This window comes from Cibotium barometz, chromosome 8, assembly GCF_041138505.1.
Source record: "Cibotium barometz isolate CiBa-2024 chromosome 8, ASM4113850v1, whole genome shotgun sequence".
NCBI lineage: Eukaryota > Viridiplantae > Streptophyta > Polypodiopsida > Cyatheales > Cibotiaceae > Cibotium > Cibotium barometz.
Window position 1 is genome coordinate 5755198 of NC_141053.1, and position 27841 is coordinate 5783038.

General features: G+C 48.0%; 1 protein-coding gene across 1 annotated transcript in view; it reads left to right on the plus strand.

Annotated features, from left to right (window-relative positions):
- FTSH12 (FTSH protease 12) overlaps nt 1–27841 on the plus strand; it is a 208898-nt gene that overhangs the window by 146585 nt on the left and 34472 nt on the right. The window contains exons 13-17 of the mRNA XM_086801201.1: nt 783–899; nt 1011–1187; nt 2528–2647; nt 2765–2839; nt 22883–22990. Coding sequence (XP_086657327.1) covers nt 783–899; nt 1011–1187; nt 2528–2647; nt 2765–2839; nt 22883–22990 — 597 coding nt within the window. The remainder of the gene's footprint in view (nt 1–782; nt 900–1010; nt 1188–2527; nt 2648–2764; nt 2840–22882; nt 22991–27841) is intronic.

Below are 27841 nucleotides of genomic sequence, written 5' to 3' on the forward strand. Positions count from 1 at the left end.
GGCTGAATGAACTTGTCTGTAGGCTTTTCTTTATGCACAACAAGAAGAAGTGAGATGGCTAGGTACTGATGCATTGTAGTGTTTCTCGGCACTGCAGCACCGCTTTCACGAGGCAGCGATGGAAAGAGTCTTTGCTGCTTGTGAGAGGAAGAGGTGGGTGGCATCTCAAGCCACGAATACATCCAAATCTTGTGGTGGGTGGACGAGGAGGTTTAGGACTTCCCATCCATCAAACCAGTGTTTGTTTTCCATAAATCAATTCGGAGTCCAAGATTTTACTCTTATTGGTCTTTTGCACCTCACCACTTGCCTCCCACACATTTTTTGGAAGTCTGTCAGGGGTTAGGTTCTGGATATTCTCAACGGGTAAGCTCCTAGTCTCGAGGGGTAGTGAGTATGGGTCTGTTGTTTGACCTTGAAAAAGCCGACGAAAAAGATTGATTTCGGTCTTGTATACATTCTTTTTAAGTTTGAGCGTACTTTTGTACAAGTATAGGGATACTCTGTCAAGGTTCGTAATACAACAGTGCATGGTAAATTTATCAATCACAGAACATCATTTTGCAGTTTTTAAAGTTTTTCAAGCATATATGTACTGATCATTTTGCAGTTTCTTTACTGGTTGGTGGTTTTGAAGCATTCATGAATATCTATCATTATGAGCAAGCAGCATGTTTGCCTTTATGATTATGGATACAGTATGTATGCCAGTAATTGTACCTTTTGTATTGACTGCAATGCTCATGCTCGAATTTTGTATGGAAACTTGTCTTTGCTTGTAGGTTCCTGTAGATACGAGACGTTTGCTAGCTGTTCATGAAGCTGGACATGTTCTTTTGGCTCACTTGTTTCCACGCTATGATTGGCATGCACTTACTCATTTGCTCCCTGGAGGCAAGGTAAGTAGAAAGGTTTCAAGATAATTATGTTCCAAAAGTGGGTGGCAGCATTGAATTCAATTATATTTTTAAAACCAACATTCTCATGAGCATACCCTGTTATGCCAACAGGAATCTGCGTTAACCTTGTTTTATCCTCGAGAGGAAACTCTTGCGAAAGGTTACACTACAGTTGGCTATCTGAAGATGCAAATGGTTGTTGCCCATGGTGGTCGTTGTGCTGAGAGACTTGTTTATGGTGATGACATAACTGATGGCGGACAAGATGATTTGGCACGGATTTCCAGGGTAATTATCAAATCATTCTAAATTCAGTATGCATTACATCCCCTATGCTAGATGCATTTTACTGTTGCATACCGAAAAGCGCAGCTAATAGCATATTTCTGATGAAAAGTGCAGCTTATAGCATATTTCTGATGGCAGTGTAATCTCTAGAGCCCGTGTGCGTGTGCGTGTGTACCATGTGTGTACGCATGCATGCGTGTATGTGTAAGTGCAGCATCAGTTGCCTCAGCGGTACCAAACAGCTAATAGATGATTTTAGACGGTTGCATATTCGCTAATGCATGATTAACCTAATCCAAGATATCTTACAATTAATTGCAGTTGTAGAGTTCAGGATCCCGAGGCTTTTAAATAGATTTTATCGTAACCTTTTCGAGCTTGGATCTTGTATAACAGTAATACAGCATCTACCTAAGCAGGGGCATGCTTTTAAAGTGATTCTTCCAGACACCCAGCTTGGAATGAAATTGTAATGCATTTTGCCTATCTAAGTAGGGGCCATGCTTTTCATGCCATTCTTCCAGACACCGAGCTTGGGGTGAAGGCTCAATAGCCCCAGCTCAAATAGAGGCTTGGACAGATTACAATGGAAAGTCTCCTGTTGGCTCATGCTCTACTGGTACAGCAATCCCATAGGTGATAGATATGATCTAGACCCAACTCTTAGAAGCCCTGAATGCTGGTTGGAAATTGTTGTAAAGCAGTGGCATGCTTGTTTAGTTTTTCTTTGGGACACCTAGCTTGGCAGAGATGGTTGTTAATCCAGCTTCAGTAGAGGTTCAGGCAGGCAATGTGGATAAGGCCCCTAGGACTATGGGTATTGAAAGCTTTCTTTTCCTTGGACAGGATAGCAATATCATGTGGACAACCTAGAATATTGTTAGCTAGATGCTTCAGTATTCTAAAATCAAGACCGGGGGTCTTATCCTGAAAGACATCGTTTTGAGATTAAGATTACGGTCTTCTCCTGAAAGAGGTCATTCTCAGTCTGGTCCCTTATACCCATCGTTGCTGCCAGACAAGAAGTTTTTTTTTTGGTCTTAAAGTTCAAAGGCCACCTAATTCCTACAGCTCCAGGTCTGTTTCAATGCAAAATCTAACGCAATTCTATTTCATGAGGTGCTCTTTCTTACTAGTTACTGCTATTACCCTTTCCTGCTCACTCTTTATGCTGTGTGGTAACTCTTTACCTTTTCGTTTGTTACTTAATCTAGGACAATTATTCAAGGCACCTCAGCAAAAGGGCCTTCATAGCATAAGTCATGTAGCATGGCATTGCAGCAGCAAGAAAATTCAATAGCGGCCACAGGTTTTTAATGCATTGACCAGTGGATGTGCAGATTGCGAGAGAAATTACCATTAGTCATGCTAGTCCTCGTCTGGGCTTGTATCCCATGCTATGGAAAGACAAATTCGATCCCCCTGTCCCCACAGACGAAGTGGATCTTATACCAAACAACGTAAGTGATGTGAATGAAACTATTTTAATGGCTTGCCCAGTGAGACTGTTATAATCTCTTTTTTCTTCTTTGGATTTCAAATGTTTTATCCAAAAAAGTCTCAAATGTTCTGTGCAGTGGAATAAACCTGGCAATAGAATTGCAAACATGACAATGGAGCTTTCCGAGATGTTCACTCGAGAGGTTACAAGGGTATGCGAAAACGTTGATAACAAGATTGCGTTTTCTTATATTTCTCTTTACATTGGGCACGCTTTTTTTTTTTTTTTGGTAAAAATCCAATCCAATGAAGTAAAAATCATGGTTTGTGGACTAGGAAGTTTCATGGGCAAATCATGGTTTTTGGAGTTAGAAGTTTCATGGGATTATCTGCAATGGACTGCATAGATGGGCTTGACTCAAGAGGTGTCACCTCCTCAAGGCGGCTCGAGCATAGTGTAATCCAGTTTTTGTTACAAATGTCCCTGACGCACCACACCTTGTTGTGGATCATGCATGCATAATATATTTACATAACTTTTAGACTTCTTTGTGCTGCTCCAGAACTGCCTACAAGACTTCAGACTAAGATTTATTGTAATTTTACTCTCAAAGGTATTTATTTTGAAAAACAGCCTGGGCGAAGGTGGCTTGGCGAGTTATTAGCGAGCCTCTCATAAAAGGTGGCTTTGCCGTCACTAATTGTGTGGTACAAAAGTAGAGCTTTGTTTGGCAAGCTCCTTGTCGGGGGCTTCCTGTTGGGGGGAGCCGTGAATGGATTTCCTATTAGCCCGAATTCTCCGCCCAAACCAAGAAAAAAGACCACCCAAAAAATCTCGGCAGCCCTTGGTCCATTGGCATCCGTTAAATCTTCTCTGCCTCTCGGTTCTGCAATTGTAGTATCTCCATCATGGACAAGTTTGTGGTCAATCTCTTCCGAGCACGAGAGGCTCCTCTAGTCTCTGCCCTCGTGCAAGGAAGAGCGATCCAGACAGCCCCTAGTGTGGAACGATCTCACCTATCTCCCCACGGTTCTTCACCTAGGTGCTCGCTTTGTTCTTTTCTAGTTATGCAGCCTCTACATCCTAATTATTACAATTAATAGGTTAGCAGATATTCACATAAACAGGGAAAGACCCTAATTAAATCGGAGGGCTTGCTTCTTTGTTCACCTCCTAGCCCTAGTATGGCCTCTCTCTCATGCATAACAATTTCCTTGAGGCTAGATATGGAACTTCCTCAATCGTGCAATTACCATGTGCTAGACCACACACCCCCTTGCCCAATACTTGCATGTGGCCAATTAAAACTCTTAGGGTATACACTTCATTGGGGCTTTCACCATAATCCTTCAATATATATGCCTTCGGGCATCCCCTTAGGCCTTTCAAATTCACATTGACCACTCCAAGCATTGGCTTAACGCACCCTCCCCTAGGGGAACCCGTCAATACAGGACATGTAACACTTCCTCCCCCTAAGAAACGTTTACTTAGAAACAATATTAGAGAATCTCTTCATTGAATTGGTTACACCACCCATCCTCCACCCTCTCTTTTCACACATCGACTCCACCCAAGCTGCCACCTCCCAATGCCATCCACTGACAACCCCCCCACCGACTATGCAGCCGCCCACAACCCCCTTGCCACCCTCTACATTGCCTACCCACAACTCCCCTACCTACCCTCTACGCGACCCACCCCCCTTATCTCCTTTCCACTCACCCCGTCCACACAGTTTTTTTAAATGAAACCACTGTCTCATTAAGGAAAACAAATATACATTCAAAGCTGTCCCAACGCAGGGCAGCTACTACTCGGTTCAGAAACACTGGGAAACTTCTAGTTGCTGGAAGGAAAGGCCTCTGATTTCATGAGAATCTCGGAGGGATTGTAAAAGGGCTCTCCGGAAGTAAGCAAAGAGCTGAACAGAACCTCTAGAGAAGAGGAATTGATTCCGAGCATGGTAGATAGTCCACAATGCTGAGAATCTAGTCCGATCAAGGAAGCCTGGCTTTTTGGTAGCGAAGGAGAAAGACAACCAAAAAGCCAGAATATTCGTCCGAAACGCCTTCCCAGAAAATGAGCTCGAAGATGTCTGAACAAATTATCAAGAAAATCCCGAGAGTGAGAGTAATACCAAAGAAGGTGAGGAACTTTCTCTGTAGGAAGGGAGCACCACCTACAAGAAGCAGTGGCATTATGCGTTTGTACCAAAAGAGATTCCATTGAGAATACCCCAACTAGACATCTCCATAGAAAGAGTCGTTGCTTGAGAAGCAATCCACTCTTCCAAATTCTTTTCAATGTAGCTTTCCACCAAGCAAGAGATTTTGACATATACTAGAGGCGATTTGCATGATCCTCAATCCATGGAGGCGGTAAGACTCGAGTAACCTATAAGCCTTTCCTGCTCTTTTCCATAAGCATAAATGTAATTGGCTATTGTATCTGATGCAAAGCTTTGCCCGTCCATGGCAATAAAGGCAAGAAAAAAGATATCATGCTATTCATTATGGATTGTGCCACTTTGAGCTGAACACGCATAGGCCAACCCTGAGATTTCCAATACACAAACTTATCATTTATCCTTGCAGAAATCCATGCCAACAAAGCTTGTGAATCAACATCAACTCCAATCGGATAACCCAAGTGGTGTGTGATGTATCCCCTTTGTATGACTCGCCCATTCCATCCCAAGCCAAGCAAATCGCTCTTGGTATAGCTTATCAGAGCAGATTTCTGCATGTTAATGCATAACCTTGAAGTAAGACCAAAAGTATCCCAAACAGTCTTAGCCTTCTGAACATTATCTCTTTGAGCCTTAAGGAACATAAAAGAATCATTTGCCAATGCGTGGTCAACCATTTGCTCTTCGCTTGGTAGTGTAAGCTCTACAACTTCACCATCCTCTCGTAGCTTATCTAGTCGATATAAGATTGGATGTGTAACAACTGCAAACAAGAGAGGGCTAAGTGGGCATCCCTACCGGACCGATCTCATCAAATGAATGGGCTTAGTCACCCCATCATTAATCATATGCCTATAGCCACTGCATGTTGGCTAATAGTATAAATCAAAGAAGACATGCGAGGGCCAAATCCCATATAGCATGCATAAGCTGTGAAAGAAAAAACCAACTAACGTGATCATAAACCTTTTCAATATCCAGTTGAATCATAACCACCTCTTGCCTCGAAGCCCTTGCATAATCAGTTCCAATTTGTACATTTAATATATTATGCAAAATATTCCGACCTTTAATAATTCCATAGTGCCTTGGATTAATCAAAGTAGGAAGAAATCCTTGCAACCTATTGGCTAAGATCTTTGCAAATATCTTATACATGGCCCTCATCAATGTGATTGGTCTCCATCGACATAGATTAACTGGGGATGGAACTTTAGGCAATAAACGTACACGCCCAATCTTCCAACTCGCAGGCATGATACTTATATTCCAAACCTCCGGAAAAATAGAAGCAAGAGGGGCCTTCTACTCATCAACATACTTCGTGAAAAACTCATTGGGGAGCCCATCCCATCCAGGACTTTTCCCTTTAGGCAAATGCTTCAACATAGCTTCCACCTTCAAAAATACCTCTTTTCAATTCATTTGTAGAAACATATGATACTTGGTGACGAACCAAGTGAAACAAAGACTTTCTAGCTGCAATGACATTAGGAGATACGGCCTCCTGCGGACCCAACATAGTTTCACATGGATTCTCTCTCTCTCTCAACGTTTTTTTTTCTTCTCCCCTTCTGCTGATCAGCTTCTCGCCCATTTCCAAATTCTTCGATTGCTGTGTGCCTATGCTCTATCGTTGAAGTTGCTTGACAATGCTACTGATGCGCTACTGCCCGCTTCGATCTTCGATGGTGCTTAAAGTGGAGTCACTTGAGGAGGCGACTAACCGCCTTCAGCTATGCTTGTTGAAGCTTATTGCCAGGCAAATGACACATTCCAGCTGCCATCTAACGCCCTTTCTACTGCCCGTCACCGTCACTTGCTGCTCGACGACCTGCAACAACGGACGCCAGTCTCACTGACGTTAGTTCTGTCCCCTAACCAGAAATTGTTGCTTCTCTTTGACTAGACCTTCAGAGTCCATCTGAGCGCCTACCAGTGAATGCAGCCTATTACAACTTCAGCAAACATAGGTTAAAAAAAAGTAAATCAATTGGGCTCTTTTTATTTCATGCTCAAATTTGGAAAATTTGTAACCCACAAAAATGAGGGCTTTTTAGAAATTCAGTGAAAATCAGTCAATTATAGCCTTGCTTTTCACAAAAAATGGGGATTTCTAAAAAATCAGAGAAATTGCCCAAAATTGAAACTCTTGCAACAATTAAAATTGGGCCTTTTTGAAATTTTGGTAAAATTCTCAAATTAAAGCCCTGCATATGCATAAAATTGCGAATTTTTTGATTTTTTGGTAAAATCTTCAAATCAAAGTCCCCCATATGCATAAAATTTGGGGCTTTTAAAAAATCTTCTAATTAATTAAAATTGCAGCTTTTTTGATTTTTTGGTAAAATCTTCAAATCAAAGCTCTGCATATGCATCAAATCTGGAGCACCTACAATATTAGTAATTTGGAGCTTTTCTCAATCATGGAGAAAATCCTCAAATTGGAGGTTTAACAGCCACCCAATTTTGGGGCTTTGTCAAAATTGGTCCTCCTACATCAAATTGAAGCCTGCGCATCGACGAAAATCCATGAATTTCTCTCTTCTACTTCAAACTTGTGCGCCTGATCTCCCACATGCATACTAGTTCAGTTTTGTCAAGTTTTCTCTTCTTGTAAGAGCATTGCAACCAACTCATCAAACATTAAGGGCATTGGGGTTACCCTGCATCATCAGGGGAAGTGTGGATGCAAAACCTTGTTATGAATCCAGTAAAGCTGTGAGAATAATAGACACCAATGACTTGAGGGTGTGATCACGTACTAGCACTCGGGTGGGCCTGACAGATGCCCCGAGGTAATCAAGAGAGAGCAGTTGGTGATTGTTTTGCCCTGGGTTGGTGACCGAGGGCCTATTTTCTTTGCTATATTTCACTGGTTTGGATAAATCTGGTGCTGGCCGAGCAGTGTGATCTCTTGGGAATACTCTGTTGGTAATAAAGGTACCTCAAGGGGGCGCTGGCCCAACTTCAGCCCCTAGTGCTGTGTCATGTGCAAGATTATCTGTTGGTGTTTTTTAGGATGTATTTGTTTTTGATACTTGTGACAGATGTATTGGCATATGCCTATGATGTGATGGATGCTAAATGTATGCTGTGTTTTGGCAATTAGTTTCTGTATTCACGCGCCCGCTTGTGACAAATTCCCCCCTCGATGCCGGTGGTGTCACCTTTTCCAGTGTCTCTTCCACAGTGGAAGCTTGGGCCGTTGTTTTAGGCTCATGAGCTAGGGTAGAGGACCCGGAATGTTCCTGGCCACTTGAAGGTTCCACCAGATCATACATGAGTTCACCAGGCTCACCTGGAACAAGACCCTTTTTGTGTTCATGACTGAAAAACAATCTGCTTGCTGTCCAGACAGTCCCAAACAGGCCATAACAGTCCAGGACAGTACTTCGGCCAAATGGTTTAGCAGCCAGAGAGCAGAGTAGTAGCCAGGCACATCTTGTATCTGTTCCGACCAATGAAATCCTTGATATCTCCTGGAATTATGCTGAAAACAGTGCAACCAACCTGTAGAGAATCACGAGAAGATGTTGACCAGCCCTAGAGAACCTGTATGCAAGTTGACTAGCTACATGTGGCTTGTAAGCAACTCGACCAGCAGTATAGAAGAGGAAAACCCTAATCGAGCAGTCCTACAGCAGCTGTTTATTGAAGTCGACCAGCCCTTTGACACCTGTAGAGGGAGCGACCAGCTCTATGGATCCTCTGTATTCTGTCCAGCAGCCCTCTGCTCTCTCTTGAAGCCGTCAACCAGCTCTATGGCACCTGTGTATGCTGTCCAGCAGCCCTATGCTCTCTCTTGAAGGCGTCGACCAGCTTTTCTCCTGCCCTTTTTGGCTCCCACGCGTTGCCCAGCACACCAGGCTCCTAGAAAATCAACTCGTGGGCTTCAAAAATACCTCCACCAGCCTCTTTTAGTAACTCGTGGGATTTAGTCCAAGTGCCAGGGTGCCCATCACAAGTAAATGGCCGTGGTACATTAATAAAGTCTAGCACGATGTGAACTCTCTTTTAACTTATAAGTTTGTCCGCCCAAACTTTAATGAGTACGAACCTGCAAACTTTAGTAAACAAAGGAATAATATTTAAATAGGGTTAAGTGTGCACACTTAGCACCTGCAAAACACATAAAATGATTGCCTTAGTCCCAAACTCGTGTGCACACACACCTCCATGGGGTGTCTAGGTGTCCCCAATGCCCGTGGACATTAGCAGGCAAAATACCGGGCAATGTCCAGGCAACAAAACAAGTCACACATGCAAGCACATTTCATAGGCAAATGCTTGTGCACAATGATTCAAATCTCTCAACTTTCCATCTTGTATACACGATCTAAGTACTGTACTCACCAAAGCAACTGCCCGTGCACGAGTTCAGATAACTCACCAAGGTTACCACCCTTCAATGAGTTCACATACTTACTAGGGTTACCACCCTTCCATGAGTTTACATACTCACGACACTGAGCCATCTTCAAACTCTTTTACAAGATCAATTAAATGTATTGTGTGAAGCCAAAGCGCGTGTCTCTGTGAATCAACAAGGAAAGATACAAAAATGGCAAATTCGATTGAGATGTAAGAAAATCCAAGATAAAAGTTGCTAAGCTTGCATATTGATAGGCAGAGACACAAAATTGTGTGTTAAGAAATCTGATGGCACATGGACATCCACGAAAATGGAGCTTGCAATTGAATGTGTCATCATTATCAGCACATATTTGAGAGTTCATCTATTGTGGATGCTGATGTTCATGATGCTCGCAAAATTTTCTCAAATTGTGCATCCCATTGTAGACAATGAATCTAGTTTGAGATATGGTTTGCCTTTCATTGAGGAAGAGCTGACACGTGTGTTATGTGGCATGGGAAGTTGGAAGTCACCTAGTTGGGATGGTCTGATGGTTGAATTCTTTGTTACCTTCTGGGATGAGCTTAAACTTCCGATCTTGATCATGATTAATGTTGCATGGGAGACCGGATGTATGCCTACTTCCTAGAAGGAAGGCCTTGTGACTTTGGTACCTTAAAAAGCATTAGGAGAATCCTTTAATGATTGGTGACCAATCACGTTGATGCCAGTTATCTACAAATTGGCAACTAAAATGCTCGCATATCGTATTGGTAGACTACTTTTTCATGGTATGCATCCACAACAATATGGTTTTGTCTCCAGAAGACAAATTATGGATAATATTGCTAATGTATATTTGGCGATGGAATATTTCAAATATACTTATCAAGACGTCCTTGTTATGCAAGTGGATGTGGCAAAAGCTTTCAATACAATTTAATGGGACTACATAGTTGAGGTCATGGCTGCAATGGGATTTGGTCGTAAAATGTAACAAGCTATATTTTGGTTATATCAAGATAGTATGGCTAGTATGTTTTGGATCGTGATCCCTCATCGAAGTGGACATTGCGAAAATCTGTGCGTCAAGGATGCTCTCTTAGTGCATTACTCTATGCGATTGTCACATGCTCACTTTTGATGTACATGGATGCCTCGACTGCACAGGGGAAATTACATGGTCTGCAGCTACCCAATGGTTCGCATTTTGTCGCCCAGACCTATGTAGATGATTCTTTGTTCATGCCCAAAAATGATCCAAATGATCTTAAGTGCATCATGAGAACTTTGGAATTATTTGGTAAAGCAGCTGGTCTTTATATCAACTTTTCTAAGTCTCAACTACTTCTGTTGACTTCTTGTGATTGGTATGCACTGTTATGGTCAAGATAAATTATTTCACCTGACCACGTTGTTAGACATTTGGGATATCCACTGGCATGGTATAGGATGTCATTCATTGGGTATTGAAGAAATTGAAGGCCCAGGTAGTATATTGGAAGCTTTCTCCCTAGCCTTTACATGTGCGGCTCATAATTGTTCAATCGATCATTATGGCCTATGCACAAGTTTATTTGTCGCTATTGACTTGGCGCAAAATTGATATTGATACTTTTATGTCTGATGCCTTTGAATTGTTGTGGAAAACCAAGCATCATACGAGAGTGTTGCGTCTTCTGAGATGATCTTTGGTTTGCACACCGAAAATGCATGGTGGATTAAATATACTTCATCTCCATTATCATGTCTTGGCGAGAAAGGCCACCATGATTCCCACTTTTTTTTCAACTTCGGCAGCCATGGGCCATAATACTTGTAGACATGTGTGCTTCAATCAAGACTAGAGCTTATGGCAATTGGCACGTTTCTCACCGGGAAGCAGTGGTTAGTAAATTTGAAGGGAAAATTCGGGAAGCCCTTATGCATCATCCCTTCTTTGTCATTGGAAGTTATCTGTCTTTTATTCTCTAGCATGATAGAGCTGCAGTGATTGGGAATTCTTTTCAATTGGAAAGCATTCATTGGTCTTCGATGTTTCCTCAACCACTTGCAGTATAGGAATCACGAAAGGCCTTCTTTTTTGCCTTCATTGGAGTTAACATTGTGGCGGATGTAGTAACAGATGAGGGATTTGTGTTGACTTTCCCACCAGCCTGTCTGAAACATTCTAGGCTCAGACATGTAGACTCACGTCTACAGGTTTACATGCCCAGACTCACGGCTCATGTACCTAGACTTGGGTCTGCATCACAGATGAGTGTGGAAAACCATAACCACGCTGTTGCGGCCTTTTGAACCCATCCCACCCTTGGATAATCAAGATAGACTTGATGATTGGCAACTTGTTGGTCATACCAGTTCTCTTCGATTGGATGCGCTTTCATGTACAACTTGTTGCTTCCTTCCTTGTGGATCGAGCGTCATGCCGATACTTTATGGGGATTGCATGAGAATACTAAATGGTGGAAACAAAGGCTTTGACTAATTTGGGGTTGTAAGTTGCCTCTCAAACACGTCTATTCTTATGGAGATTCCTTGTGGAATATTTCCAGTTTCCACTTTTTTGGCAGAACGACACATCTCCAATGATAAATGTTGTAGATGTGGATCACACGCAGAGTCCGTTCCGCATCTTCTTTGGCATTGCACGGATTCTTGGATTTTCTTGCAAGCACTGACTCCCAATCTCCGAGGACATTTTCCATCCTTCAAAGGAGGAAAACTATTCTGGATTTTTGGTGTTTGCCATCTTGCATGGCTGGATTCGACACTTTCATGATCTGGATGAGATACTGGACATTATGGACTATTTGGAAGGCTAGGAAGCATATTATGTTTTGACAGCCTTCTGTAGATGCTTATGCTTTCTTTCGTGCCAATCTTCCCAGTCCCTACATGACTATCTAATATGGACGGCTCAAGGCTATTGATACCTGATAGTTTGAAGTCTTTTTCTATTGTTTCTAGCTTTCTTCTTTGGATGACTTCTCTCTCAAGTACATCCTCCCCATGTATATTGCTCATTGGTAATAGAACACTAGTTTTTTACTAAAAAAAATGTTTGTATAGTTGTGAACACTTCATATATATGTAAGTGTGCCTATAGGTGTGTGAACACCCTCTTATCTGGATAAGTGTGTGCCATATGTCCCCATATGTGAGTCTGATTTGTGTGAATCAAAGGATAAGGTTTGCAACCTATAAAAGCATGTACTTGGTGTACTTCAAAACACATCTATAATCAATCTAATCAACATTGAGTAGTGCAATCATCTCTCTAGAACATTGAGTTGAGTTTCTCTCTCTCTCTCTCTCTCTCTCTCTCTCTCTCTCTCTCTCTGCATACATCCCCATCATGAACATCTTCAATCCTCCTTAGCTTAGGTTTGCGGCTAACCCTCAGGCTATTACATGCAGCACCTTAGGACAGATGGTGCACGCTACATTGATATAGAGAAAGATACTTCATGGCAAGCTAATTGTCCACGGCCTTAAGAAGGACTTCTTGCTTTCTTGCATCGCCAACCACACCTCCTTTTATGGAGGACGTTGGCATTGAAGGAGTTAGATCACGGATCTGCGCCTGCGAGCTCCGCCTCTCCCCCTCCCGCTGCTTCTCGCCGTCGCGCCCCCCTCTCCCCCCCGCATGTCCCCCGCCTTCTCCTCCGTCCTCTCCCCCGCCTCCTTCCTCGCACCCTTCCTCGCCATCTCTCCCCCGCCTTCTGCCTCGCATCCTCCCCCGCCTCCTTCCTCGCATCCTCCCCCGCCTTCTTTCCCCCCCCTGCCTTCTTCTCCTCCGCCTCCTTCCTCGTTTCCTCCCCCGCCATTTCTCCCCCCCCGCCTCCTTCCTCGCTTCCTTCCCCCGCCATCTCTTCCCCCCTCACCTTCTCTTCCTTCCCCCGCCATCTCTTCCTTCCCCCCACGCCTTCGCTTTCTACCCCCGCCATCTCTTCCTCACCCCGCCATCTCTTCCCCCGCCATCTCTACCCCCCACGCCTTCTCCTCCGCCATCTCTACCCCCCACGCCTTCTCCTCCGCCTCGCTTCTCTCCCCCGCCATCTCTCCCCCCCCCGCCTTCTCCTCCGCTGCGCGGCTCTTCCCCCCCGCCTTCTCCCTCTCCTCCCCTTCCGTCTCGCCCCTCCCCCCACCGCTATCCCCCGCCTCAGCTCCCCCCTCCCCCCCCCTCCCCCCCCCCCCGCCCCGCCCCCGCTATCCTCTAACCTTTCGCCCCTCCGTTTCCTCGTAGGGCTGTGTCCCTCCCGTTGGTGACCCCGGTTTCTGGCCTTTTCCCTCTGGAGGACTCCATGGAAGCCGCTCCGACTACCCCTGCCGATTCCGGTCTCCGTCTGGAGTTCACAGCTGCAGATCATCAGCTGTTTGTTTCCACAGTATCCGCTCTTGAGGCCTCCTCCTTGGTCTGCAAGATAGTGGGTAGCCGTCCGATGCGGAGAGAGCTTCGCGACCTTCTGCAAGGCAGCCTCGTTGGTGTGCCTGCCAAGATCGTCAGCGTCGATTTTTTGGGACGTGGCTACTACCAAGTGGATTTCGAGTCCCCCCAGGCAGCTCAGATGGTGCTGGCTCGGAGCCCCATTGCCCTCCGCTCATCCCGGGCGTTCCTGGCGCGATGGACTCACGGTTTTGACCCCGAAGACGATCCTCCTCCCTTGTCTTTCTGGAGGACATCTGATACAGCGCGTGGAGTATTCAGGCGTCCCCGGCCAGTGCTATACCTGTCGGGAGATGGGCCATCTCGCCCGCGCCTGTCCCCGCAAGGGGGTTCATCCTTCACGCTCTGCCGCCTCTGGACCCCCAAGCAGGAGACCCAAGGGGTGGCCATCCACCTCAGAGACCGGACATCCCTGGCTCGTCTCAGCAGGCGCCATCATCTGACGAGCAGGCCCCGGCGGAGGAGGCCGCGCTGACCCAGGAGGCTGGCGGATGGCAGGAGGCTCGCCGGCGGAAACGCCCGGCCCGCAGGGACTGTCGGACGCCAGCAGGCAGCATAGGCTGGCGGACAGGCGACTCTGGCTGGCGTCCAGGCACCTACCCGCACTTATGCTCCAGTCAGGGATAGGCGGCCAGCAGGTCCCACCCCGATGGACGAGGATTCAGACTCAGTGCCCGTTGAGGCCGCCGGTGGAGCCCCCCACGTGGAGACCCCGCTCCCGCCTCCCCCCCGCGGGGGGCCCCGCCCCCTCCATGGAGCAGATTCCTGAGGATCCCGGGCCGCACTCTGCGACCCCCGGCTCCTCTTCCCCTCACCCGGAGAGCACTCCTTCCACCCTCCCCTCCCCCCCACCAGCCTCCCCCGGCGGCCCCCCCTACACCTATCCTCTGGCAGATGCCTCTCCATCCTCTCCTCGCTCTCCCCCCTCCTCTCCACGAGCCCCCATCCCCCCCTCGGCCTCTCCAGGATACTTCGCCAGACCACCCACTGTCCCCGGGCAGCGCAGCTGGGTAGGCCAGAGTTCAGTCCAGCGGCTGTTCCACCGCCACTCCGGGCCGGTGGAGATGGTGATCCTAGCTTCGCCCGCCACCCACAGAGTTCTCTCCAGCCTCCCCTGGGGGGCCCCCGCGAGTGATGGGGCTCCCAGTGGATTACGGTTTTTTCAGGTGCCTCCAGCTGGATGCTGGCCCGTTCAAGACACTGGTCGCGCCCTTGCGAGTTTGCGTGGTGTGCCATCCCTCTCGTTCTCCTTCAGTGGTGAGCAGCCTGGTGGCCTTCTCCTTTCCTCTCAATGTTGCCCCAGACACAGCATGGGATTGCAACTCTGTAGAGGAAGTTTTTCGTGATCAGATACTGGAGTTTTCTCACCACTTCAGTGACTTGGGGTTCACGGACCTATTGCAGACCTGATTACACTCAGCCCGCATGAGCTTGTTTGGTATAGGAGATTGGCGGCGGATCCGGTCCACACCTCAGTTGAGGCGGTGCTACTGATTCTCCTCCATGCCGCCCCGAGGGTGCAGCCTACCTTTAGATACATATATGCAGAGGATTGGTCTCACGCCTATGCCCTGGACAGGGCGAAGGCGGAGTGGGGCTGGACACAGAGACAGGTCACCCTTTTTTTGGAGAGACTCCGCACCCGGACAGACAGTGACTATTCTCCCTCCAAGCCGGCGCCCAAGACTCACAGAGTGGAGGGCAGATCATCCGGGCCGGCTGAGAGGGGTGAGCTTGTGGCAGCTGCTTCACTTGCCATAGCTCATCCATGAGGATCCTCTCATGGAATATCCAGGGTCTCGGTGGACATCGCTGCTACATTGGTTGGGGCAGAATTCGCCAGGAGATCCAGAGGGCTCTCGTTGGAGGACCCATAGATATCCTTTTCATCCAGGAACACCACCTTTCGTCCAGGCGTACCCGCACCTGCGGGAAGATCCTGCCAGGCAGGAGTCACACTTTTTGGTCACCGGCATATGGCTCCCAGGGGAACCAGGGTGGAGTATGCATCTCAGTCAGCGAGCAGCTTCTATCCGAGGTTGTGGATTCTGGCACTCTGGTCCAGGGTCAAGCGCAGTGGATCATCCTTCGGGTTGGGGAAGACCGCATTGGCTTCCTCAACTTCTACGCCCCTAATGGGGCGACCGAGAGAGCCGAGTTCTGGAGCACCATTAGGCAGTCCCTCCCCATGGCAGGCCATTGGTGCCTAGGGGGGGGATTGCAACATGTTGGAGGATGCAGAGGACAGGATGGGGGGCAGCCAGGAGACCATTCATGGGCCGGAGCTCGCTGCGTGGGAGGAACTAGTGCTTTAGGTGAGAGGCCAGGATCCATGGACTCTCTCGGAGTTTGGCAGGTTGCAGGGGAGTTTATCTTTCTCGCGCTCGGATAGACGAGCCACAGGAGTTAACCTTTCCCGCATCGACAGGTTTTACATTGATGAGTGGGCTTGTGATAGAGGTGGCACTGTGGGCATACTTGCAGGCTCCTCGTTTTCAGACCACTTTCCAGTGCTTCTCCAGATCGAGGACCCTACGAGAGGAGAGCGAGGCCAGAGCGTCCGGATTCCAGATTGTCTCATAGAGGAGCCCGAGATTGCGACCAGAGTTGAGCAGGTGTGGCAGGAGCTGCAGTTCAGGAGAGGATCGGCAGCCAGCGATCTTGCCAGGGGCTTGCAGGAGATCAGTAGGATGCTCAGACAGGCTGCCCTGGACCGTCTGGAGGCCTTCAGAGAGCAGGAGAGGAGCCTGCGGAGGAGTCTAGCGTCCCTTTAGAGACTCCAGGAGAGGGATCCTAGGAGCCCTTGGATCTCAGAGCAGATGGAGTCAGCTCGCACAGAGATCAGATCCATCGAGGAGCGGAGGGTGGAGTTCCGATTCCATGCTCGGGCTTCTTTTTGGACACAGGCTGGAGACAGAGTGACTCGAGATTTCTTTGAGGCGACAGGGCCTCGCTTCAGACGAGAGGGTCTCAGGCGTCTTCGGCAGGCTGATGGCCAGGTTGTGGTGGATCCCCCCAGGGTTCGGGCGATAGCCACAGATTTTTACAGGGATCTGCTCTCTGCAGAGCCAGCAGATGACAGGGTGAGAGAGGCTCGGGAGGCAGTCTGGAGCTTCACAAGACCGGTTGTGCCGGCCCATTTGCAGCACTCCCTTCTCTCCCCCTTCTCGGATACGGAACTGGAGGAGGCTCTTCAGGCACTTCCTCGGGGCAAATGCTTAGGAGAGGACGGTCTCTCAGTGGCTTTCTTCCAGAGGTACTGGGGTCTCTTACATAGGGGTTTCAGATTGGCATTCCAGGAGATTATGGAGTCGGGAGACATGCCGGACAGCATGGCAGAGGGGTTGATTCACTTGATCCCCAAAGAGGGAGGAGACAGACTGGAGATTAGACAGTGGAGACCGATCACCTTGCTAGGCACGGCCTACAAGGTCCTAGCTAAGGCGATCAGCAGGCGGCTTCAGCCTCACCTTCCGGACATCATCCACTCCACGCAAACATGCTTCATCCAGGATAGGAGCATCCTGGATAACATCTTCTCTTTCTGGGAGGCTACGGCTTTGGCTAGATTTCGGCAGGAGGATCTGGCAGTGCTCCTTCTCGACTTCGAGAAGGCATATGATCGGGTGGACTGGGCCTTCTTGGAAGGCACTATGGAGAGGATGGGCTTCCCCCCTCACTGGATCCGTGGGGTCTCTGCACTCTACACATCGGCTCATAGCCAGGTGCTGATACAGGGCGTGCGCGGAGAGAGGTTCCAGCTCTCGCGCTCGGTGCGGTAGGGGTGCCTCTTGGCGCCCTTTCTTTTTCTTTTTGTGGCGGAGGCCATGAGCACTGTTTTGACGGCACAGGATACAGGTTTGCGGGGCCTCCAGCTCCCCATCCGCACCTCGGAGGAGCTCCTAGACTCGGAGTTTGCGGATGACACTGCTGTCTATCTTCAAGGAGGAGAGGAGAACCTCCGCCGCTTCGCCTCAGCCATGGACAGGTTTTGCAGAGCTTCGGGCGCTTTGATCAACTGGCACAAGTCGTGTGGGTTGTGGGTCAGTTCTATGCCTCCCCCGACTTGGAGGCCAGTTGATGGTTTTTAGTGGCTGCCCCCCGGCACTACAGTGCGCTATTTGGGATGCTATGTGGGCATTGACATATCTCCGGAGCAGCAGATAGCCCCCCTTCTTCTGAGCATTCGGAAGAAGCTTCTGTATTGGAGTACCGCTCGTTTATCTCTGGCTGGCCGAGTGGTTGTGGCCAACCAGGTTCTACTTGCTACCATGTGGTACATCACTTCTTACTGGGCCTTCTCTCGGGCATGCATTGGCCAGGTGCAGAGGCTCATCAGGAACTTCCTTTGGTCCGGTGGCGACGGGCGGCCCGCCAGGGCCAAGGTGGCATGGGCTGTGATCACTCAGCCGAGGGAGAGAGGCGGCCTGGGCATTGTTGATCCTATTTGCCAAAGCCGAGCCTTGCTTGGCAAGTTGGTAGTTCGTGGCCTCCTACCAGGCGCTGAGCCGTGGAAGGAGTTTCTTGTTTCCAGGATTCTCAGCCGCACTCCTCCTCTTAGCGGCCCCTGGACCCCCAGCATCAGGTGGATCTTTACAGAGCAGCGATCCAGAGGAGTGGGCCTTGGCTTCGAGGAGCGTTTTGCAGCTAGCCTTCTGAGGGTCTGGGCGCATCTGAGGCCGTCACTCTTCCAGACTCCCCCGGGCACCGATGAGGAGCGCCTGAGGCAGCCATTGATCTGGAATCCCTTGATCCGACTTCCCAGTGGTCATATGGTTGGATCGCGGTCTCACGTGTCGTGGGGCCCGTTGAGCTCCGGCCCAGCCCAGTCCCTAGACGATTGGATATGTTTTCAACAGCTGCCTCTAGAGGCTCAGGAGAGGAGACTCAGCGAGATGAGGGGCAGAGAGTTGATGAGACAGGACATTGAGGCGGCCATCCCCCGGGAGTGGCGGACCCCAGTACAGGACCCTCCACTTCCACAGTGGATGGGCGTCTTTACTCGGCATGAGATCCTTCTAGCGGTCTGCGGCACAGCAGAGAGAGTCGCCCCACTCACTTTCGAGGTGGGAGAGGGTGGCCAGCTTCAGAGGACACGACTAGCTTTGGATGAGCTCCAGGGTTGTATTTTTCAGAGGGTGCGGGTGGTCGGCTTTCATCAGAGACAGTTGCATGTAGACCCCTCACCGGCCTCGATAGGGGAGGACTGTTCTTGGAGATTATGGGCTTGGGACAGCAGGCCTCTTATTCGCCTTGAGTGGGATCCAGGTGAGTGGTTTTGGCGAGATCCCTACTCGGCCCCTACCAGCCCAGGCATCCCCTTTTTTCAGTACACAACGAGGCTGGGGCGGCAGATTCAGAGGCACAGGATAGCGGGCACCCCGGCGGCGGCCGAGCATTGGCGGCGAGACAGGGGCTCTCCCCTGCCTTTCTTAGGGACTTCTGGCAGCGCCTTTGGGCTAGCTTCCGGCCCTGGAAGGTGACGCTTTTTCTCTGGCTTACAGCGCAAAGAGGACTGGCTGTGGGGGCCTGGCTAGCTTTTGGCAGACACCCAGCGTCCTGCCCTCGGTGCGGCCATGCACAGGAGTCGCAGCGGCATTGCTTATGGGATTGCCCACAGGCACAGCAGGTCTGGCAGCGCGCTCTCAGGATGGTTTTTGCAGGCTCGCCAGGTGAGATGATGGTGACGTGGGGTGCGGTGGCTTGGGCCACGGACAGCGGCCCGGCCCTTGGATATGAGGACGTCCCTGGCAGTGCGACCATCCAGGTCTCTGACAGGGCGATGGCGGTGGTTCCGACACCAGACTTCTCTTCGGCAGTCTCCCAGGAGGGGGACGGGCACAGATGGGAGCTGATCAGCAGCATGACGGCTTGGCACATATGGAGCGCCCGATGCAGGGAGGCCATTGACCGCCAGGCGACTCCACCGGCGGAGGTCATACAGGCCCTCTGGGTGGACATCATTCACACCTTGAGAGGACATTAGGGGAAACTTCAGGGCGACTCGGATCGCATGACAGGTCGCCGCAAGGCTTTCCTCCGCACTTGGCAGCCTGGCCCTTCCCTCATCGCGAGGGGCGAGGATGTCACTTGGCACTATAGGCCTCCAGTTTGGCTCTTCTCACCTCCCACATGTACTACTAGGTAGCCCCCCCCAGAGAGCGGCCAGCCACGGGGGTGGAGCTCAGGTGTTCACTGTGTGTTTTATCCCTCCTTGTGAGGTGAGCTTTGTAGCCTTATGGCGTTTTCTCATTAACTAATAGAAGGATCGTTTTTCCGGAAAAAAAAAAAAAGAGGAGGAGTTAGATCACTTAGATGGATCTTCACTTTGGCCCTCGTCTGCAAGTTTAATACTTCTTTGGTGAACAGATTTCACATTGTGAAGTTTTCGTCCGAGTTGCGGCCAGTTGATATTGTGCTTATTCTTTCTATCTTTAGAGGGTGGATTTGCCCTATCAACTACTTATCTGCTATACTAATTTTTTCTATTTGCTACTTCCCTTAGTGCTAGGCTTCATTATGGCTAGGCTTCATTATGGCTGAGTTTGCGCTGCATCTCTGGAGGTTTGACAGAAACTCATCACGAACGGCTTTGTGTGAATGTATGCTCTTATTTTTGGTGTGTGTGTGTATGTGGAGTGCGTGTGTGAGAGCATATCTTGATACAGAGTTCAACACCCACTATTGGGCACTGATGATGTTAGTGGGGATGTCGTAGTATCTAGTCCATACTATGCATAATGGAGTTGATAGTTACAGTCTTGTGGGTTGACTACCATGAGTATATAACATGCACGTTCCTAAAAGGTTAATTTGGGCATGTTGCTGGATTCATCTAGGTATATAACATATTTGCAGCCAGCGTGGGCTATCATGAACTGGTCTTCGCGTCTTGTATCCCTTTACTACGGAACATGGTCATCTACAGAAAACATTGGTTTGGAATGCTAGGGTCCCGCACCCATATTTTTGGGTGTGGCTTGGGATCATGGACCAGCACAATCTTTCAGATCTTGGCTTCACTTCTCCCACCTTCCTATAGAGACACAAATAGAGTGACTTGACGGCATTGACTTCACTTGATGGGCTGCTGGTGGGAGGCACCCTTATTGATGGCATTGACTTCACCGCCCCCTGGAGTGGCGGACCCTTGTTGCCTCGCTTCCTCCCTAGTCTAGGTGGTGATCTCCTCCGTCATGTCATCCACCTTTTGATCTTTGGTCTCATCTGAAACAAACCCATGCCTCCCCCCCTCTGTGGCCTATGTGCAGTTGGGATCACTTCAGAGGTGTGCTGTTGTGCTCTACTCCATTGGGGCTGACTTGTTTGCTTCTGAGGTGAGTGCGGCATATTGTTATCTCCTCACTGAAAGTCTTTGCGATCCCTCCTAGTGGCCTTTGTTGTGGGAGGATTGCCTGCCCCCCTGGCCTACTTATAATGTAACCCCGGTGAGCAGCAGTAACATGGAACAAACCCCCGCCACCCTTCCCTTGATTTGGGTGCCTACTGCTGTACATTGGCCTCCCTGTGACGCCCTTGTTTGCATCTGCCAGTGTGTTATGCTGCTATCCTGACCACCTATTGTGTGTAGAACTGCACCACTCAAATGGGATGCATTTTGATGATGGGGAGCTGATGATGAAGTGTGTTAATGGGCTGAGACTCCTTCTGCACAAGCATGACCTGATCGCTCTCTTGCTATGGTGCGTTTCCCTCCTTAGCTTGGCCTGGATGCTGAGAGTATAACTCCACTAGCTTCTTGGCTGAGAGTAATGCCCACAAGATGATGGCTATCAAGATGATTTCTTTGGCCTCAGATCAGCCCTATATATATGCTTCCAGAGGGCTAGGGTTGGCATACGTAGCCTCAGAAGGTGTGCGCTGTTACTCTAGGCGCCCTATAGTGCCCCTCGTTTTGGTCCCTTCTTCCCAAGTGATTCACTTTGAAGGGTGCCCATGTGCTCTCCACAACCATTGCCCCAAAAATGACCATTATTAGTAATCATATAAGTGCATGGCCAGACCTAATCACCCGGGACTTGGACAAGGACTTGACGAAGACTTAGCCTTCCTGGACACCTGACCGATGGGTCTAATAAGTGCCCAGTTGGGCTTGTACAACCATTACATCTGTGGAATATTGTTTTCTCTCTTTACTGAAAGTCTTTGTGGCCTTGGTGTGAGAGGACTGCCTCCCCCCCTAACTTAGTTATTATGGGGCCCAGGTGAGTAGCACTAGCACGGAAACAATCCCCCACCCTCCCCCCCCTCCCCTCCCCAGCTCGCTCCCCGGCCCCTGGGTCCTTCTTCCTACTCAACTCGTTTGGGCTGGAGAATATAGCTTCATGATGTAAGTGCGGCACCTACAGCTTCCCTACACTTGTTGGCTCATGGTATATCTTCTCATGTCCTTTTTAAAATTCTGGAAGCAGTTGTGGAGCAGCTTTTGTTGGCAGAAGATAACCCCCCTCTTTTTTTTCTTGTTCTCAAAGAAGCCTCGCGGTGGGCATGTAGCTTGCGATAGTGGGCAGCCTAGCGACCTCCTGCAGATGTGTTGCTGCTCTGGAGTAGTAGTGCTGTTGCCCCTGGGATTAGTTGAAGGCTTTGCTGGTCTGATGACAGATTTTTTGTCTATTCATAATGCAGAGTGGAGGTCTGCTTAGCTAGGGCACCGCAGCCTCGAAGTGGGATAAGCAATTCTTTTTGAGGATGATGGCATGGATCCGGAGCTGAGGCTATCAGGTTTCCCTCTCACGCCCATGGGGAGTCACTGTTGTAAGGCTCTACGGGGCATATCACTCTCCCACATAGACCATGACAGACATCATTCACACCATCTTGCGCCAGTGTGAGTGCCTATAGGGTGGGACGATTCACAAGTTATGCAGGAACATCAGGCAGCTTTCCTCTACACTTGGAGCCCGGGACTCTTTCACCCAAGTTGGTAGTGGTACTGCCTGACAATACTGGCCTCTAGTGTGGCCTTTTCCCCTACCCCCTTGGATGTAGCCTTCCTCCGGGAGTGGCCAGCCATGGATGGGCCCCCCACAACCACCACCAATCTTTGTACATCACCTCCGTAGAGGGTTGTAATGTACTCTTGAGCAGGTGTTTTTCTTCTTTTTCTAATGGAAGGATCTTTTTCTTGGGTTTTGGGGACATCTATGTCTCAGAAAAACCAATAACCACCATAATTTAGTTTAGTCAAAATATTACTAATGCTTCGTTGCTGACACTTCTTCTTACTGTTTTGCAGTATGCAGATGAAACAGAAGAGGAGGCAATGAGAGGCTTGTCTATGAATCGGCATATTCTTGACAAATTAGCATCAGAGCTACTTAATCGAACAAAGATCAGTGGACTGGTAAAATTTGCTTCGGAGTTAATATGTTCTTGATGTGCTGGTACCTAAAGTATTTCCTTTGGGTTTTAATTTAGAAGTATAGACATTTTATTTTTCTGCTTTTCAAGCTCATATCTGGATATTATGGTAATTCTCCAAGGCTTCTTGGAGTTCTTGGGTTTTGCAGCTGGGTTTTGAAAAACTGTTATTTGGTCATAGAACTTTAGATATACCTTCAAGATTTTTACAAGTACGAGCTGTAGCCCTGTATCTGGATTCGTATGGTGCCCCCAATGTTTTGCAACATCGGGTTAGCTATCCATGTCAAAAAACACATGATAGTTTAGGTGACATTATTTTTTCATCACTAGGTATGAAGTAAAAAGTTGAGACCTTTAAGGTAAAGTGGCAGTCAACAAAAGGAAAGTAGATCAACCTGGGATTGCTACAACAGCTAGCAAATTTTCATGATCGTGCTGCTAGCTTCTTCTTTACTGGACGTATTCCGTTGTTGCCTCGTCTTAGAGCATGGTTGGGCCGCTTGGTGTCGCCTGAGGCACTTGAGGAGATTTATGATGGTCCGAGACACTTCTATCACCTTGAATCGCCACTTTGAGTACTCCTATACCTCTCTGTTTTGACTTTTAGTTGAAAGTCAACTATGTGAGGTTGACAATCCAAACAGTAACGTAATTGGAAACTTGTTGGCTAATTTGGAAGCCATTAGATAGTGCTCTTGAGCTATGTAAACACCTTGAATTCAATCTGCACTATTTTTTATTGAATTAGGGTTTTTAGTCTGACCAAACTATCCCCTTTGTACTCTGAAATGGTGTCCAAATCAACTATGAAATACTTTCTCGCACTTCGAAACCCCGTAGGGCAGTCTTGGAGTAGGAGCCACTCTTTTTGGATGGGCAGTTGGTTCATGTGGTTCCGTGGAAGCCTATGGCAGAGTACTAAGATATGTTGCACCAGGCTTGCCGAGTTTGGGTTGAAGTGAAACAATTCCCACCAATGTTTTGGCGTGTTTTACCAGGTCTCATGCGAGGTATCGGTGATGTCTTGGTGTTGCCCCGAATGACATCTAGAAACCGAAATCGTCTATGCATGTTGTGGGATACTGGGAGACCTAGGCCGACACATTTGCGTGTCAATATGGCTGAGCTGCAACCTTTAATGTATGAATTGAGGTGGGATACATTTGTTGGCCACTGTTTCAAATGTGGTGAGATGGGCCACTTTGTCTCCGAATGTCCTAAGAAAGAACAAGTTGTTGCTACCAAGGATATCGTTGATGGGCAGTTGCCCGTGGAAGATGAGCATGATGCTCCTTTACATGATGCCCAGCACATGGATGTAGATGTGGATATTTAGAATGAGGTTGAGCAACCATGGGTGGAAGTACGTGGTAAAAAGACACGATTTGCTGCCCCGCGGGGGGGTTTCTCAGATGCTGTTTGGCGGGGGCCTTTGCGTACTCATCAGGGCCCTTACATACATATGCTCGTCGCCCTTTGGGTTCAGGTGCCTAGCAACAGACCAGGATTGAGAGGCCGGGAGGCCAACTTTCTCAAGGTACAGGGGCTCTTGGGGTGGATAGAGTAGAATGCTATCCTATTAGAAGTTGCCTAACAAAAGAAGCACAACAACAATTGCCTCTTGTGTTTGGTTCGAAGGGTGAGGTCATCTCGCCATGGGATGGTCATTACCCTTCGGCATGTGCTCGGGAACTCCAAGGGCAGTCTGAGATCACAAATACCATGTCTAAAAATGCAATGCTTCAAAAGATTCGTGATTTGGCAGATTGTCCTGGGCCTAGTATACGGCCTTGTTAATTTCTTTTCTGGGAAGGCTTATGAAAATTGTACAATGGAATGTAAAGGGTATTTCTTCGCGCCAAAAGCAGTTCAGGCTTTGGCGTACAACTTTTTATCATGGTTGGGATGTTTTCTGTGCAGTTGAACATAAGCAGCATAAGTTGGTTGGCAAAGCCCTTGTATATAAGGGGTTTCACGTTTTCTACAGCGGACATCCTGCTTTGCAGTTAGGTGTTATGTTTGCTGTTCGTTCGCAGTTTCAGTCTTCTCTTGTGATTCAAGATGTTCATGGAAGATTTCTAGTGATACAGATTGTTTGGGATGATACGCTTTTATGGTTGTTAGGGGTGTATGCTCCAAATAATGCTCGTGCACGCCGTTTGTTGTGGAATGACTTGTGTGCTCTTTCAATCTCTCATCTTGGCTTTGTGATGGGAGACTTTAATATGTGTGTCTCCAGCGAGTAAGCCATGTTGCCTCATTTTGTAATGGATGGCCCGGAGAGAATGGCGTGGGAAGCTTTTGCAGCAAGGTCGCTAAAACAAGACATGTGGTGTTGGTTGCATCTAGATGAAAGGGGTTACACTTATGCCTCACAACAGTTTCGGGGCACTTATGCTAGATTGGATAGGATGTATATTTTACATCAAGATCTCTTTTTGCCAGAGGTTCTTACTATGATGGTTGATCAGCAACAGGTTTTCTCGGATCATTGGCCGCTTGTGTTTGAAATGGTCTATCATCCTGTGGATACATATAAAGGCTTGTTGGGACGCTTGCCTTTGCGCTTAAATCACACTTTTTTGGAGCATGATGTTTATATGCGTCAGTTGATACGACATTTCTCCACAAGAGTGTCCATGGTTGATTATCATGCTTGGCCAATGTTCCTTACCAACACTCGGAAATTAGCGCGGCATTATGGTCTTGCTAATGCCTCTATACAAAAACAGCATGTGGCTCTTCTTTTGTCGCTTTTAAAGGGCTTGTAGGCGTTCATGTTTACTGACTCTATGGATGCTGAAGTTGTGGATGCCATAAAATGGCTGAAAAAGGAGCTATCTAGGGTGCAGGAAGCACAATATGTTCGCTTTAAACTACTTGCACGTCCTGATGCTTTGCAGGATGCTAACTGTCAATCTCATCGCTTCTATGATAAGTTGCATCAAAAACATATGCGTGAGAATATTGTTGGGCTGATGGATGCTCAAGGCAACCTTGTTACTCAACCTTCTGAGGTTATTCAGCATTGAATCAGGTTTTATGAAGATTTGCTTGCCCCTCGAGAGGATGTCTCGCCGGTTGTCCTGGCTGCAAAAGGGAGTCATTGTTTGCTGAGGTACGATATCAAGTTGACCCTGATGTGGCGGTTCAGCTTGATGCTCCTGTTACTCAAGGGGAAGTGGAAGCTGTTCTCTCCAAACTTCCCATCGGAAAGAGCCCTGGTTGGGATGGTTTGACAAATGAGTTTTTCCGAAAATATGCTGATCGGCTTGCAGAGCCTTTGACGTTTATTTGTCAAAGGGTTTGGGATGAGGGATATATGCTTGCCGATTGGAAGTTGGGCATACTTCGTTTGTTGCCCAAAGTCCCTTCACCTACTTCTTTGGCTCAATGGCGCCCGATCTCACTTATGGGTATTATGTATAAAATCTTTACAAAGATTTTTGCCAATCGCTTGCAGAAGGTGCTTCCTACTCTTATTTATCCATATCAATGTGGATTTGTGCATGGCAGGAATATTTTGCATAATATTCTTAATGTTCAAATTGGAGTGGATTATGCCAAGGCAAAGAAGCAAGAGATCGTGATGGTGCAACTGGATCTTGAAAAAGCTTTTGATAATGTCACCTGGTCTTTCCTTTCTCAGTTAATGACAGCCATGGGCTTTGGTCCCAAAATGGCTAATTTGGTGCATTTACTTGGCTGTGGCTCTATCACGCGGATTATGCTCAATGGAGGACTTTCGGATGGTATTTCTCTCACCCGTTCTCTCCGGCAGGGCTGTCCTCTTAGCCCTCTTTTCTTTGCCATTGCCACTCATCCTATGTTATCTCGCCTAGATGCTATGGCATCTCATGGTGAAGTGGTTTGTTTGCATCTCCTTTATGGCACGCAATTGGCACTCATCCTATGTTATCTCGCCTAGATGCTATGGCATCTCATGGTGAAGTGGTTTGTTTGCATCTCCTTTATGGCACGCAATTGGTTGGTCAAGCCCTTGCGGATGACACTTTTATGTTTCTCAGGGCCGAAAAAGCCAATATAGATCGAGCAATGGAAGCTTGGAATAATTTTGCATTGGCTTCTGGGCTGAAATAAATTCAACAAAATCAGCCCTCATTGTATGCACGGAATTTGATCTTGAGGCATTAGGGTGGCAAGGCCGTGTGGTGCATACAGGAGACATTGTTCGTCATCTTGGGTATCCGGTGGGTGTGGATGTGGACCCCCAAGCGCTTCTTGCTTGGGTTTCTGCTCGGATCTTGGATAAATTTGTGTATTGGAAAGCTCAGGGGTGGCCTATGCACGTGAGGGTTAAGGTAGCTCATGTTATTATGCTTAGCATGATTTCCTATTTTTTGCCTTTGCTACCTTGGATGCATAAATCTCTTCTCCGTTTGGTTTCTCCCATTCGGTTTATGTTGTGGAGGAGACAAGGAAATATTATGGGTCACGTAGGTGGGCGCTTTTTCAAGATATGTTTTTGCAGGAGCAGCCTTGGGTATTCATGGCTCGTGACTTGATTGAGTTGGAGAGATTGTCACATAGACGGACACGTGTGCAGGCTTCATGGTGGGACATTGTGAATGCGGCCTATCCTGTCCGTATTCGCTCATCTCACATTTTATCGCATATTCTCCTTTCTTGGCATGAAGTTCTTTTATTGGCTCGGTGGGATCCTGGTTATGAAAGACTACTTTTGAACTCTTTGCAGTTCGAAACATTTGTGGAGTCGCGTGTCATTGTTTGGCCAGACAGAGATGCTTCACGCATACGACTCAACCGCATGGTCAAGTTAGGCTTGGTTAGAATCCGAGATGCTGTGATA